This window comes from Sylvia atricapilla, chromosome 17, assembly GCF_009819655.1.
Source record: "Sylvia atricapilla isolate bSylAtr1 chromosome 17, bSylAtr1.pri, whole genome shotgun sequence".
In the NCBI taxonomy this organism is placed as follows: Eukaryota; Metazoa; Chordata; class Aves; order Passeriformes; family Sylviidae; genus Sylvia; species Sylvia atricapilla.
Genome location: NC_089156.1, coordinates 4456662 through 4471172, shown reverse-complemented (window position 1 = coordinate 4471172; position 14511 = coordinate 4456662). Strand labels below are relative to the sequence as shown.

The window sequence follows — 14511 nt, the reverse complement described above, 5'->3', positions numbered from 1 at the left end:
CCCTCAGCTCCCTCCTCCACTAGCTGATTTTTTGGCAAAAATAGCACCCACCATGTTTTGACTGAAATGGAAATATTTCAGTCCGGAGAGAAGTTATTGCGGTACCTCCTGGGAACTGCTGTTTGGAAACTTGGTGACTCCAACCTGTTCCCTCTCCTGTGTGACTCCCACTTCCTGCAGTACCCCCCTGAGCACCACAGCCCTCTCTCATGGCCGTGGAGGTTGTCACATTCCCTGGGAAATGCAGTCTGGAAGGAATTTGGAACCCAACACCCCTGTGTTCTGGCATTTGGGGTAAAAGCATTGCTCTTGCAGACAAAGAGCTCCTCCTCGGCCACCAGGAGGAATTCCCTCACTGGAAGGGTGGTCAGGCCTTGGAATGGGCTGCCCATGGAAGTGGTGGAGTCTCCATCCCTGGAGGTGTCCAAGGAATGACTGGATGTGGCACTCAGTGCTCCGGTTAATTGACGATGTGTTGATCAACCCTGGAGGTCTCTTCTGACCCTCATGATTCCAGGAAAATATTTTTTCATCAAGAAATGAAATCCCTGATCAGATTGTTCATTTTTTTTTTCTTGCTCTCTGTTGAATCAGAGAAAACTGTTGGTTTGGATGAGAAGTATCTGGGGTGGGGATGGCTCCTCAGTGTTTGTGTGGGGCTTGGAACAGCCAGGGGCTGACATTTATGGGGTCCCACAGAGGATTTATGGTGAGAAACCCCCACAGAGATCACATCCCAAGGAAAAGGGTCATGGAATCACTGAGGCTGGAAAACACCTCTAGGATTTCATCCAAGGTTTATCCACTGTGGCCAAAATCTACCAGGGAAAGATGTGTCACATGTCCCGGCATCATGCCATGAGATGTCCCCTTTCCCCCTCACTGGAGCTCTCCGGTGCCCACTGGGAAATAGAGCGAGGCTCTGTCATTTTTGGGAATTGGATGTTGGTTGATTGGATGAACCCAGCCAGTCCGTGCAGCCTCTCCTCAGCAAGGAGAGCTGAGAGCACATCCAGGAGTCACCTCCTCACAGATGATCTCCTTGGAAGGAAACTGTAAGGACAGACACAAGGTGGGGATGCAGCTTGGAGGTGTCGTGTTGGTACAATTTTCATTGAGGATAACGGTGTGAGGGTGGAACAGGCAGCTCAAAACTGTGACCTGGGAGGGCTGGGAGAGCCCTTAGGACTGAGATGATTTGAGAGTCATCTCTGAGATTTGGTGGCCACAGCTCTTGTCCTTCCCCAGAATCCACCGAAGCTGCCCTCCAGCTGAATCTCCTGGTGGAGTTCAGTGCTGGGTGTCCACAGGCAGCTCCTCTGAACCCACCTCACAGCCTGGCATCCCCTGCTGCCCTGAGCATCCAAGGGATAATTCTCTGCTTCCTCCAGCCCAGCTGTCTTTTGTTCCTTGTGCACAGCCTGGATCTGAGTTCTGAGCAAACGCTGCTTCCAGGGGATGAAACCCCACCTTTGGAACAGGCTTTCCTTGGCAAGCCCCCAGCTCCCAGGGTTGGGAAAGCTTTCATGGCCCAACCAGAGCCACATTTCTTTGGGTTTGAGCTCCTGGGTGAATTTCCCTTCCATTCCAGCTCGGTTGCTGATGTTTCTGGCAGCCACCACAGCAGCGGTTTGGATGAAAGCTCCCTGCTGGGGTAGGTTTATATGATTGCTATTGTTAAATTTGTAAATAAGTTCTGAGTTCTCCGGTGATAGGTCCTCCCTGAGGGGTGTCACTGGAGGTTCAGGGCTCCTCCTCTGCATGGGAGTGGCCAGGTGAGCCCGGGGATGGCATTTAAGGAGCTGTCCTTGCTCCTCCAGCACGATGATTTTGGACAGGTGAGGGGATACCTCAAAGCCAGTTTGGTTCAGTGGTTACAAACTCAGAGGAGAAAACTCGTGTTGGAATCAGCACTTTGCGGCTGCTCTGGGCCTGGTGACACTTTGCAGTGCAGTTCTACCTGATCTTTATGCATTTTAGTGATATTTAGGAGGAGACTTTTACCTCACCTGAAGTGCATGAGACCCCCTACTCAGCATCAGCTCTCCCTGCAGAGCAGGAATCATCTTTGGGGTTCCACATTGCCCATGTGTTTGGAGAAACGTCTCCAAAAACACCGCAGGGTCTTTGAGGAGAGGGGATTTCCAGCCTGTGTTGGCAAAGCATCCCAATTTCAAACCAGATCTGGGGCAAGGGAGCACTCCAGGCTTTCCCTCCCATCCTGGCTCTGCTGAGGCTCTGGTGTGCATCAAATCTCGGTGATTTATTTATTTCTCTTCCCTGAGCTTGCTCTGTGGTGCAGGGATCCCCCATCCAGGACAAGCAGGCTGACAGACTCCAGGCAAAAGGAATGGGGACAACTCCTATAGGGGAAAAACAAGTAGACCTAAATATTTGATTAATTTCCAAGTCAGCTTGGCAGAAATGATGTTTTTATTTACATATTGCAAATACAAACAGTATACAGCTTGTAAATGCTACAATATGTAAATAGAAATCTTGTTTATTTTGCTAAAACTATTTTATGTGTGAGTCTAAAACAGTGGTGGTGGAGAAGGCACGAATTTAAAGGAACTAAAGGAAAGAGAATAATGAACTCTGCATGGATAAATTGTGACAGGGCTGCAGCCTCCTGGGAGGGATATCTCCATTTCCCTGAAAGCCTAAACAAACTCCATGACACTAATGTGCTGCCTTCACTTATTAATCCTCTGATCTATTTATTAATTGATTGCTTTGCTGACTGGTTTCTCTGTTGTTCCTTTGCCTGCAGTAAAGAGTACCCGGTCGTTCCCAGGAGCACGGTGAGACAAAAAGTGTCCTCGAATCACAGCCCCTTCAGCGGCGAGACCAGGGTCCTTTCTGCCTCCTCCAACCTGGGCTCCCAGTACCAGTGTGAGAACGGGGTGTCCAGCACCTCCCAGGACCTGCTGCCTCCTGCCAACCCCTACCCCATCTCCCAGGAGCACGGCCAGATCTACCACTGCACCAAGAGAAAAGGTCAGAGCTTGGCTGCTCCCTGCTCCGGGTGTTCCCCCCTCCTAACATGACTGTCAGCATTGTTTCCTGATGTTCCCCCCTTGGACAGCTCCAAGGATAATGGCTCTTGTGGACAGAGAAACACTGAAGTGAAAGGAAGAGAGTATTTTAGATATTCAGTGAGAAAACACTTTCCTTTGTCTCCCTCCTCCAATGGTTGGTTTTTTGGCAAAAATAGCACGCAACAAGTGATGCTGGAGGATGAGTGAGACATGAGGGTTGTGGGAAGCTCCCCCGGGCTGGGCTGGGAAACTCTAAAATCCCATTTCTGCTGGGTTGGGAACGAGCTGTTTGGAGGGCTGGCAGTGCCTCTCACCCACCGTGAATCCACATTTGGAAAGATAGCTGGTGCTGGAGATAAAGATGACTTATCTGCAGCCCCTCAGACAGGGTTAATCTCCAAGTGGAGATACCTTGACAAGTTTGCATTTTGCCCAGTTTTCAGTCAGGGCTGTCTCACACTTGGGAGGCAGTTTTCTGTCTGCAAAAATGCTCGGGCTGATGAAGAGTGCCTGGGATTGAAACCCATGACATCCATGTGCCTTCCCTTCTGCAGAGCTCTAGGGATCAAGCTGAGAGGGCTTTCCCCTGACTGCTCAGCTCATCCTGGTGTGAAGAGCCCCCTGATAGAGATGGGATAATTGTTCTGGGCAGGAGTGAGGGGTTTGTGGTCTCTGCCCTCTTGTCCCAAAGCAATGGGAATGTTTCAATGCAGCACCACTTATAGGACTGAGATAGCAAAAGCTTTAGATCAGTTTTTACTTGGAAAAAAATCAGGGGATTTCCAGGGCTGGATGCAAGAAGGAGTGGGCAGGGGCTGGTTTCTGCCAAGCCTGTTGCCTTTCTCGGGATTTACTCTATGGAAAAGCTACCAGAAGGCAGCGAGCACCAGGGCACTGAGTGCAGCAGGAATTTCTCCCCACAGCAGATCCCTTCCCCTTCCCTGCACGACCCTATCAGTCAGACACATGTCATTATTTTTAGCAACATAACCCCTGGAGCACTGGGATGTGCAGACACGCAGTCTAAGGTAGGGAAGGCTGGGAAATGCTGGCAGAGGAGGCAGGAGGGCAGTGGGAATCTCTCCCACGTCCTTGTAGATGTTGTAGGAGCAGGTGGGTTGTGTGCAGGTATGCAAAGTAAAAGAAACCTGAGAAATCCGAATACTTTCCTGAGATGGAGGTAAACAGTGGAAAACGGTGGCATTTTCTGTCCCCTCCAGCTGACCAGGTGACTGTGTTCACACAGAATGTGTCGGAGCAGGGATTGGAAATAGGGATGCTGGCTGTAAGGCAGGGAACAAGGAGCTGGAGTGGCAACCCAAAGTGTGCCCCAGGTCAGAGGTGGGGTGTGTGGGCTGATTTACCCCCGTGGGTGTGAGGTGATGGTGATGGAAGGTCCCAGCCTGTGATCCCTCCTCAGCACCGGGAGCTACAGCTCCTCTGTCCTGGGAGCTGAGCTCTCACCTCTCCTCTTCCCCTTTCCCCAAAGCTAACCAAAACCAGCTGGCCCAAATGGCACCGAGGCCTTGGGACAATCCCTGAGCGTGTCCCTGCCCCGCGGGGCAATTCATCATTCTCCTCCGCGCTGCAATGCGATAAGGAATCAACAGAGGTTTCCTTCCAGTTTTGGGATCCCCGCTAAGTGGTGTCTCCATGGGTGGTTTCCCTCAATCCCCCAATTATCTCACTTCCTCTAATTGTCACAAAAGGCAGGGCTATCTGCCCTGGAATAAAGCTCCCCGGCCCCTCTTGGCCGGTGTGGCCGTCACCACAGCACCGGGGCCGGGCTGAGGCTGCCCTGTGTGCAGGGCCCACGGCCCCTCCTTATCTCTGCCATGGCTGGAGTGGCACAAGCAGTTAAGGGCCTCTTATCAAAGCCGCCAAAGGCTTTAATCAAAGAGGAGCAGTGTCCTGCCCGATACCACCGGCTTCTTTCCATGAGGAGCTTGGGTGTCCCTGAGCCTCCGCTCTGCTCCCTGCGCCGCCTTCCCTCCCCTCCCCGCGCCTTGGGTAAATCGAAAACAGCCACCAGGGCTTACAGGAAAGAAACACAAAGTTAATGGGAACCAGAGAGCCAGCCTGGGCTGCCAAGCAGCTCTCTGCAAAGTGAAGTTAATTAAAAAAGAAAAAAAAATTAGCTTAGAGATGAGCAGCTCGGGTCGGATAAACCGGAGCGTGATCCAGGGTTTCTTGTCAGTGAGCATGGAACTTCCTTTCAGCACCAGCAAGGATCTTTGTTGGACATGGGAAAATAATCCTATGTATGATATTCCTCTCTTTTTTTGCTCATTTCTGAGTTTTCCCTTATAGTTGTCCTGCTTTCCTACATTTCTGCTTAACAGTTATCAAGGCTCACCACCTCAGAAAACTCAAAAGCAAGCTTTTGTTTGCTCCTACTGTCCCTCTGTCCATTTTCTGGGCTGGAAATCTCATTGATTGTGTTGCATTATCGACTGCCCAAGCACTGACTCCTCCTCAGGCAGTTTAGGATTTATCTCAAGCCGATTATTTCCTTCCCCAAGGCTGTGGTTATGGATAAGTGCTCTTGGGGGCAGAGGGCAGTTCAGCTGAGTTTGAGACCAGCTGCTGTCTGCACTTCTGGGGTGAATTCCACCACTGTTTCCCAAGCCAATCTCCTTGCAGCTTTGACATCTCCTGATGTCTCTGTGCATCCTCCTCAATCAGAGCCAAGCCTTGGGTTAGGCTCAGTCAGGGACAGGTCTGTGTTCACCCAGCTCAAAGGAACCTTGTTCAACTTCTGCTTTCCTGGTGACCTAAGACAAGGGTTATTCTCTGTGGTTGGCGGTGTTGTTCTTAGCTGTCAGGGCAAGATGGATTCACTGCGGAGATCTGATATGGAATTGCATTAGGGGAGAGCAGCAGGGCTGCCAGGGGGTGTTATCTCTGAAGGCTCCCCTGCTTCAGGGAGGTGATGCTCTCCTGGCAGAGGAAGGAAGGAAGGACACATCCCAGAGCTCCTAATCTGGTGATTCCTGGTGTGCAGGTGGGAGGGCAGGGTCACAGCATTGGGAGTGACCCGGCTGTGCTGCAGTGGGGTCACTGCCCCAGGAATGGGGAATGGCAGGGATCATCCAGCCTTGTATCCCAGCTCCACACTGGGATTGCTGATGGCACGTGACAAAGTCACTGGTCTTGAGAGGATGGACTACCTCCAACCCTGTATCTCATCAAGGAGTGCCCTCAGCTCTTGGTGTGGATTTTTAGGCTGACACAAACAGCAGTTGGAGCTTTGTTTTTTTTCTGGTTGCTCTCCACCTCTCCCTCTCCCATTGTTGTGCTTGGAGAAGCCCAAAAGGCCTCACCAGCAGGCAGCTCGCCTTGTGTCTTTCATTTAGCCCCACATCCCAGTTCGGATACTGGGCCTTGTTTTCCCTTGTATTATCCTCTCTCTCAGATATCCTGTGGACTAAACAGTCATCCCTCTAAACCTCTGCTCCCTCCCAGCCTTACACAATCCCAACCACTTGGCAGATTTCTGGGATGCTTGCGATGCTGAACAGGAGGCAACTGGAACAGCCTCTCCCTGGGGAGGTTGTAAAAGTTGTCACTCGGAGGGAGAAGAGGGATGTGGCAGAATCCACTGGCTCCAACCAGCAAGGACCGTGTCCTTCAGCCCCCTAACTTGGACATAACCCTGGGGAAGGATTTCTCTTCCATCTCCTTCCTGCTCTGATGAGGTTGGTGCTGGTACAGCACTGCCCTTCCTCATTCTCCTGAGGAACAGGCACTGTCAGTGTGGGCAGACCCTCTGTTGACTGACCCAACTTCTCCCACATCCCACCCAGCTTTGTTTTTTCACTCAAAGAATCTGTAGGGCAAAAAACATGAGGCGTGGGATGCCTCCTTGGAGGACACCTGCCCGTCCTGCTGGTGTTTGGAGATGCCACGGGTTGGCCAAGGCTCAGGCTGTGCTGCAGCTGCAGAGATGCAGTGGAGGCCAGAGCAGGGTGGCTGTGGGACGCTGAGGGTGAGGAAGGGACCCCTGAGTGGGGAGGGGATGTTCAGGGAGCAGGGGTGCACCTGCCTCTTGCTGTGCAGCCACACTCGTGTGGCACTGTGGCTTCATATCCCTGATGAGGAAAGGCTGAGGGAGCTGGGCCCGTCCTGACTAAGAGGAGACCCCATCAGTGTGTGTCAGTGTCTGCAGGGAGGTGCCAGGGGATGGAGCAGGCTCTGCTCCGTGGTGTCCAGCCACAGGACAACAGGCAGGAACTGATGCCTGGGAGATCCCACCTGAACATGAGCAAGGTCTTCTTTCCTGTGGCCAAGCACCGGTCAGGCTGCCCAGGAGGGTGTGGAGTCTCCTCACTGGAGATATTCCAGAATTTTCTGGACACAATCCTGTGCCCTGTGCTCTGGGATGGCCCTGCTGGATCTGGGAGGTTCAACCAGAGAACCCACTGTGCTCCCTTCCAACCTGATTCGTTCTCTGATGCCCCTCTCCTGTCAGAGGTGTCTCCTGTGCCTCTCCAGGGAGTGCTGGCAACTTGCTACCTGTGGAAAAGATTCCAGTTTTGGGGGTTGGATTGTGTAAAAGGTTACAGCTTTTGGGGGTTGGATTGTCCCTGTCCCACCACCAACCCTGTTGTGTTTAATACAACACAGCCACATCACAGACAGTGCAATGGCTGGCGTGTCTCAGGTTCCATGTACTAGAATTCAGGATTTATTTGCCCTTTAGAGTTGTTCATTATGATTGAATCTGCTTTGTTCTTTGCTTCTTGGACAACCTTTGTCACTCTTGCACCGTGGTATTGGCTCTTCAGGCCGATGCCAGATCCATGCTGGAATCCAGCCTGGATAAAACAACAGTCAGTGATAATCACCCATTGTGTGTCCCTCACAAAGTCAGGATGAACCTCCTGTAACACCCTGGAGTTGTGGGTGAGCTCTGAAACCCAAACAAGTCGTGTCCCATTCTTCATTGTCTTCCATCCTGGGGGACTGAGTGTCGTGTGGGAAGGAGCTCTCCTGATTTACACCAGGGGGGAGAGGGAGGCCCAGTGAACCCTGAATTCCCGAAGTTTCCATGTTTGCATTTCATTCTACGTGGCCCAAACCTTGGAATCGGGAAAATTCCATTTAAAAAGCCATTTGTGTGGTATTTACAACCCAGCTGGAAGTAGTAAATACCGGAAATCTTGGAAGCGCTCTCGCTCAAGCTCCTTCATTAGATAGATCATCAAATTCCTTGTGAGGGAGCCAGTTTCCACCCCATTCTCCGGGCTCCGTTTTCCTTGGATTCGCTTCGGAGCAGCTTCTCCCTGGCGCTGGCAGCTCCCCCTGCTTGGCAGCTCCTCCTGCTTTTTGAGGTCTGTGCAGCACCAGGGGCTGCTCCCCAGAGCTGATCACCACCCCTGGCTCCCAAGAATAGCACCAACAGTGGGGAGTGGCCAGGGTATCTCCCAGGATAGCCAACAGCTCCTCTGAGGGCTCAGGCACCTGGAAAAGGACAAGGAGCCACCCTCAGGGAACCAGGGATCAGACCCTGAGCAGGCAGGTACATATCCCCCATGTCCTGCTTACAGTGATAGGAGGAGGTAAGAGGACCTCCAGGGCCAGGATTATGGCTTTGAGCTGCACTGTCCAGGCGCCAGAGCCCGTGAGGACGAATTGAAACTGCAGCCTTTGGCATTGCATGAGAGACCTGTTTGTCTTGTGCTCCTTTTGTCATTAAGGTGTCCCCTTTCCACCCCAAAGCTGCTCCAGGCACCCTGGGGATGCCCTCCAGATGCTCTGTGCTGGCTCTGATATCTCTGTGAGGAGTGGTGGGGTAAGACCAGAGAGCCTGGACAGCTGGAAATCCCTCACGCAGCACCAGCTGAGGCTCTCTGGTCTGCACCATCCCACCTCAGGATGCACAAGGGCCATTCTCCTCCCTCTCTAGGCCTTTGAGTCTCCACAGATGGGAAAATCACTGGGAAGAGGAGCAGGAGGACAGGCAGAAGCTGTTAGGGCAGGCTGGAATCCTTTGTTTGTGCCTAGGTCCTGTTTGGAGATGGGAATAACATCCTTACACACCTTAAAATCCCTTTCCACATAAAACATCAGTGCACCTGGCTCTAGAGGGACCAGCAGGGTGATCCAGAGAGCTTACAGAAGGACAGAGGGCATTTGTGGGGTTTCCACTGAAATCCTGGTTGGCTTTGTTTTTTCCTCTTCACCTGTGATGGATTCTGGAAGTGGTTCTGTGAGCCTGTGGCTCTGCCCAGCTGGGCTGTGGTGGGCAGTGAAATGTCTGGGCTAAACGGAAAAATCAGCAAGCTCAGGTTGTCAGTCAGGCAGTTTTACACCACGGAAAAACAGAGTTTGACTGGTTTGTGTTGTATATTTAAAAAAATCAAAATAAAATAAACAGTCAAACCCCAAGCCAATGATTTCTGGTGCCAGCAGAGTGATGCGGTTTAATGCTGAAAACTTTATTAGCAGAACAATGCTGCATTTTACAAGACATTGTTTTTCCACCCCAGTGTTCTTATTACTCAGCGGTGGGTCAGGAATCCAAACTTTTTACACTGTCCATAAAAGCTCCAGCTCAGGCTGTTCCTCCAGATGTACCTCCTGTCATGGAGCTGGGATCAGACCTGTGCCTCCGGCTTTTGGCTTTTAGGGGACTCAATCCTTTCCCCTGCTCCTACAGAAACTGGAACCTGAGCTGGATTAAAGAGGACGACACATTCCTGCATCTCCCTGCTCATTGTTTCAGCTGGTTTTATAAATGGGATGGAATTGCTCATTTATTTCATGCTGCTTCCCACCCTAATTTACAGGGAAGGCGGAGGAGAAACTCGATTATCAGGGCTCTGCTTTGCTGAGGTGAAAGAGCCAGGCTTTGATGTTGTCAGGAAGAAAGAAATGGGACTGTGGCACAAATAGCTGAATTTGTGCTATTACAGAGCCAAAGGCCACTGTGGGGAATGTCCCCACGGTGCCTCTCAGTACCTGCTCTTGGTGGGATTGTTCCAGCTGCACTTGGAACCCCCTTGGGTGGGAATAATGGGTTATTTTACATGCAGAGAGGGTGCAGCTTCCAGGAGAGCCCTCATGGCTCTTTAGAGCAATAAGGGTTACCTGCATGTGTGTGTTCAGAGGAAACAAAAGATGCCTGCACTGCCCACCTGTCCCTCCTGAAGGTGTGACATGAGTGTTCCCCTCGGAGCAGCCTGGCAGCAACCTCTGTGCCTCTTGTGGGGCAGATGCTCTCAGTCCCCCTTTCTGTGCAACTGGGGTTTGGTCCCCCACTGTATTTTGGGGGTGAAAAAAACCACAGCTCAAAACACATTGGTTGATAAAAATTGTAAAGGGTAACTGGTTTCAAATTTCTTTCAAATCTGACCCCTCTTCAAAGGGTGCAGCCAGGAGAGCTCTAACCAAGTGGGATGTTTTCCTGCCTGCACCAGAAATCTTGTTTTTGAAGCAGCAGCAAAGCTAATCCATGTCAGAACAGCTCCCCTTCCCTTGCCACGCTGTCCTTAAAATCTCTTGGTGATGCGCTTGTCCCTGGGAATTTTGCCATCCATTCCAGTGGAGCTGGATTTCATTTGATGACCCTGTGAATGAATAAATAAGTGCACATTCATTTATTCATTTGGCCTCACCCTGGAGATTTCACCTAAATTGTTTATCTCCTTCCCTCTGCTGGCTTGGGATGCTGCAGGAAACAAAGGGCTCTGCAAGATGTGCCTTGCTGTTTCTAGCTGTGAAATTTACTTTTCTCCTTTGTTCCCCTTGGCTCCAGCACACGGCCCTGTGTGGATTTATGTGCCCACAGCCCTGTGTGGATTTATGTGCCCAGCTGCCTTGGCACAGCTGGAGGCTGGGGATGTCAAACTCCAAATCTGATTGTCCCAACCATTGCCATCGCTGGTGCTCTCTTGGGAGGACTTTTATTGTGATCTCCTTTTTTTGTCTCTTTTCATCATGGAAACGCTTTGTTGTAAAGGATTTGGGTTGACAGCATCAGCTCTGAGCCTCCTGGAGGGCAGTGGTAGGTGCAGAGGTCACAGGCAGATGTTATTCCTCAGGTAAAAGTGGCAGCAGGAAGGAGATGGGGGGGCATGTGGGGGGAATCACTTAACAAGATAAACCTCAGGATCCCTCTAGCATCTTGCTTTTCCTCCCAGAGCTCCCGGCTAACCCCTTCCCCAGTCCAGCAGAGAGGGCCAAGCGCAAGGCTGGGTTTCCACAGGATAGACTGAGCTCAGTTCCAGGGCAGTGACGGGGATTTACCCTGAGGGGAGTGTCAGATGGCCCTCGGTGACACCAGCACTGCGGAGAGGGAGGTTCAGCTGCGGGCACATCACCCTTGGTACCTACCGGGACTTTTCTCTCCCAACAGATGAGGAATGTTCCACCACCGAGCATCCCTACAAGAAGCCCTACATGGAGACCTCTCCAGCGGACGAGGACCCTTTCTACAGGTCCAGTTACCCGCAGCAGCAGGGACTGAACACGTCGTACAGGACTGAGTCGGCGCAGCGCCAGGCCTGCATGTACGCCAGCTCGGCGCCCACGGAGCCCGTGCCCAGCCTGGAGGACATCAGCTGTAACACGTGGCCCAGCGTGCCCTCCTACAGCAGTTGCACAGTGTCTGCCATGCAGCCCATGGACAGGTTACCCTACCAGCATTTCTCTGCCCACTTCACCTCGGGGCCGCTCATGCCCCGCCTGGGCAGCGTGGCCAACCACACGTCGCCCCAAATCGCCGACGGCCACGGCATGTTCCAGCACCAAAGCTCCCACCAGCCCATCGTCCGGCAGTGTGGACCTCAGACGGGCATCCAGTCCCCTCCCAGCAGCCTCCAGCCGGCGGAATTCCTCTATTCCCACGGCGTGCCTCGAACCTTGTCGCCCCACCAGTACCACTCTGTGCACGGCGTGGGGATGGTGCCAGAGTGGAGCGAGAACAGCTAACCAGGGGGGCGGGGAAGTGCCAGAGCCACGGGGAAATCCGAGGGAACGGGAGAAGGAAAAGGAAAATGACCCCCCTGTTGATAACAAAGCGTTTTTGCAAGACTCCCTGAAGTGAATGTTCACCGCCAGCACTCGAGAGGGACGGACACTGACTGAAACCACGGCTGGAAGTCGTCGGCCTCGGTGTGACTTGCCCTGACCCCCCTTTTTGTTTTCTTTGGTCTCAAAAGAAAAGCCAACAGCCCAGCACACTTCTGTCCCTCCACGGTCCCACCCAGTTTGTGTTGCTGCCACCACCCTCATGCCCCCCCAGCAGCCCTTCTGCTCTTTTTGTTCTCCAAGAGACACCAAACTCCTGCTGCCTTTCTCACCACGGTCAGAATGCTTGAACGAGAACAATTAGGATGTTACTTTTTTCTTTTTTTTTTCTTTTTCTTTTTTTTTTTTTTTTGTGGTGTTGATGTTGACAATGTTATATAATAAATAATAATATATATTTTTTTTCTTTCCATTTTCTCAGAAAAAAAAGAAAAAAGAAATAGACACCGTCCCTTTATACCAAGGGTGGATTTTGGAGTGGTGTTTCATTTTTTTTTAATTAGTGTTATTTTTACTTTTCAACAGAGAGAGGTACTGAGAACCCCCAAATAAATAAATCCAGAACTTACCTCACCCAGGCATTATACCAAGAGTGAAATTACTCCCACTGGGAGCTGTATTTCCTTACAAATTCCCCAAATTTCTCTCCAGGAACCATTCCATAAACCATCCCCTCATCTCCTTTTCTACTTCTAATTCTCTCGCTCCTCTTCCCTTCCCATCTCCTGCTCTTTCCTGGTCCCTCAGCCATCTCTGACGGAAGCGTGGGGTTATTTCCAAGCTTACAAACATCCCCAGCTTGAGTCCTGCTGGATTTTTAGCAGCGTGTGGAAAGCCAGGCCCTGAGCCAGCTGCCACACGGGGAGAGGGGGGAGAGGATGCAGACACTGAGAGGAAAATGTTTGCTCACCAAAATGATGATGACGCTTGTTTGCAATCCCGGGCTTTCATTTTCTCCCGTGTTCCTTTGCTTCTTCTCCAAAACAAAAAAGGAAAAGGAAAAAAAAGAAAAAAAAAAAAAAAGGGGATATCAGTCTGGGTGAAGTGAGATAATAAATAAATGTGTTTATTAAAAGGGGCAGAAAGTGATCATGAGAGGCTGGGAGTGGTAGAGGCAAAAAGAGAAAGAAAAGCAAATATGTGCAAGGAGAAATGTCTACTGCAGAATATTTCAGGTGTAAAATTTCCTGGTCCTATTTATTTATACGTGGGAGTTCCAATAACTCCAAGGATGTCACAAAAGCAGCTGATTCCAAGAGGTTCAAATTTTTATTGAAATGGAAGTTTGCTTTCTTTTCTTCTTTTTTTTTTTTTTTCCCTCTCCAAGCTGTGCACACTCTATATAATTTACATATATTTTTAATTAAAAGTAATTCTAATTAACTAAAGAGGTATACCTGCGTGTCAGCCACTGGGAATGTGGGTGGGAATGTGTGGGAATTCTGATGTGGGAGGGAATATAAACAAGTATCCAAAGCCATGAGCTAAGAAGAAAAAAATAATCCTTACCTAGCTCTGCTCTCCCATTTTTGTGTGACAATTTCTGGCTCATAAATACCACACACTCCCAATGGCAAGGGAATGCCCACCTATTTTTAATATATTTTTGGGTTTGAGGTGGTTTTACTGGATTTTTTTGTTTGTTTGTTTGTTTCTACTTGATGCCTATGATTGAGTTTTTATTCATTTCTGCTGTAGCAGAGGAGGTGCAACATCACAGGGGGGAAGTTGGGATGGGCTGAGCTTGAGCTGGGTTTGGGGCTGTGGCACAACTGCCTGTGTCCCCCAGGGCCGTGCCCTCCTGGGGTCACTTTCCCCGCCAGGCAGACTGAAAGGTGACCTTGGTGTGTGCTGGGGTGGCACTGGGACACCCCAGTGAGGTGGCACTCCACCCTGCTCCCAGGAGAGTGAGGCTGGTGGGAAGGGTTTGGCCCAGGGGAGGTGTGGGGTTGTGTCCCAGCCTCGGTGGAGGAGGGGAGATGCTTTTGGGCACTGGAAACCAGGCGGGGAAATGAGCTGCAGAGCAATGGAGAGATTGCCGTGGGGAAGCCCAGCAGAAGGGGTGGCTCTGCTGGGGCAGGAGCACCTCAGCACGGGCACGGAGGGAGCCCAGGAGCTGTCCCCAGCCTGGGGCAGACGACCTCAGGAAGGGCACGGCCAGGCCCTGGGAAGGAGCTGAGGATGTGTCCCCAGCCTGTCCCGCAGGGACACTGAGGGACACGCTGCCAAGGCACAGACAGGATCCGCAGGGCCACTCCACAGAGTGATTCCCACCTTGCTGTCCCAAGGACGTGGGGCACGGGGTCTTCTGGGCCTCTCCCGGCACTGCCTCCAATAAAACTTTCCTCTTTGGGATGTCTGCTTTTTACTGTCTCATGTTTGCAAAACGTTTCGTGGTTGTTGGGTTGGACACAGCCAAAATGTGATGCTGGAGCTC

General features: G+C 51.3%; 1 protein-coding gene across 1 annotated transcript in view; it reads left to right on the top strand.

The window, feature by feature from the left end:
• Nucleotides 1-13600, top strand: part of TBX5 (T-box transcription factor 5) — a 36879-nt gene extending 23279 nt beyond the window's left edge. Inside the window, 2 exon segments of the mRNA XM_066331327.1 lie at nucleotides 2774-3000; nucleotides 11401-13600. Of these exon segments, the coding sequence (XP_066187424.1) occupies nucleotides 2774-3000; nucleotides 11401-11975 (802 nt within the window). The 3' untranslated portion in view covers nucleotides 11976-13600.
• Nucleotides 13601-14511: the final 911 nt, after the last annotated feature.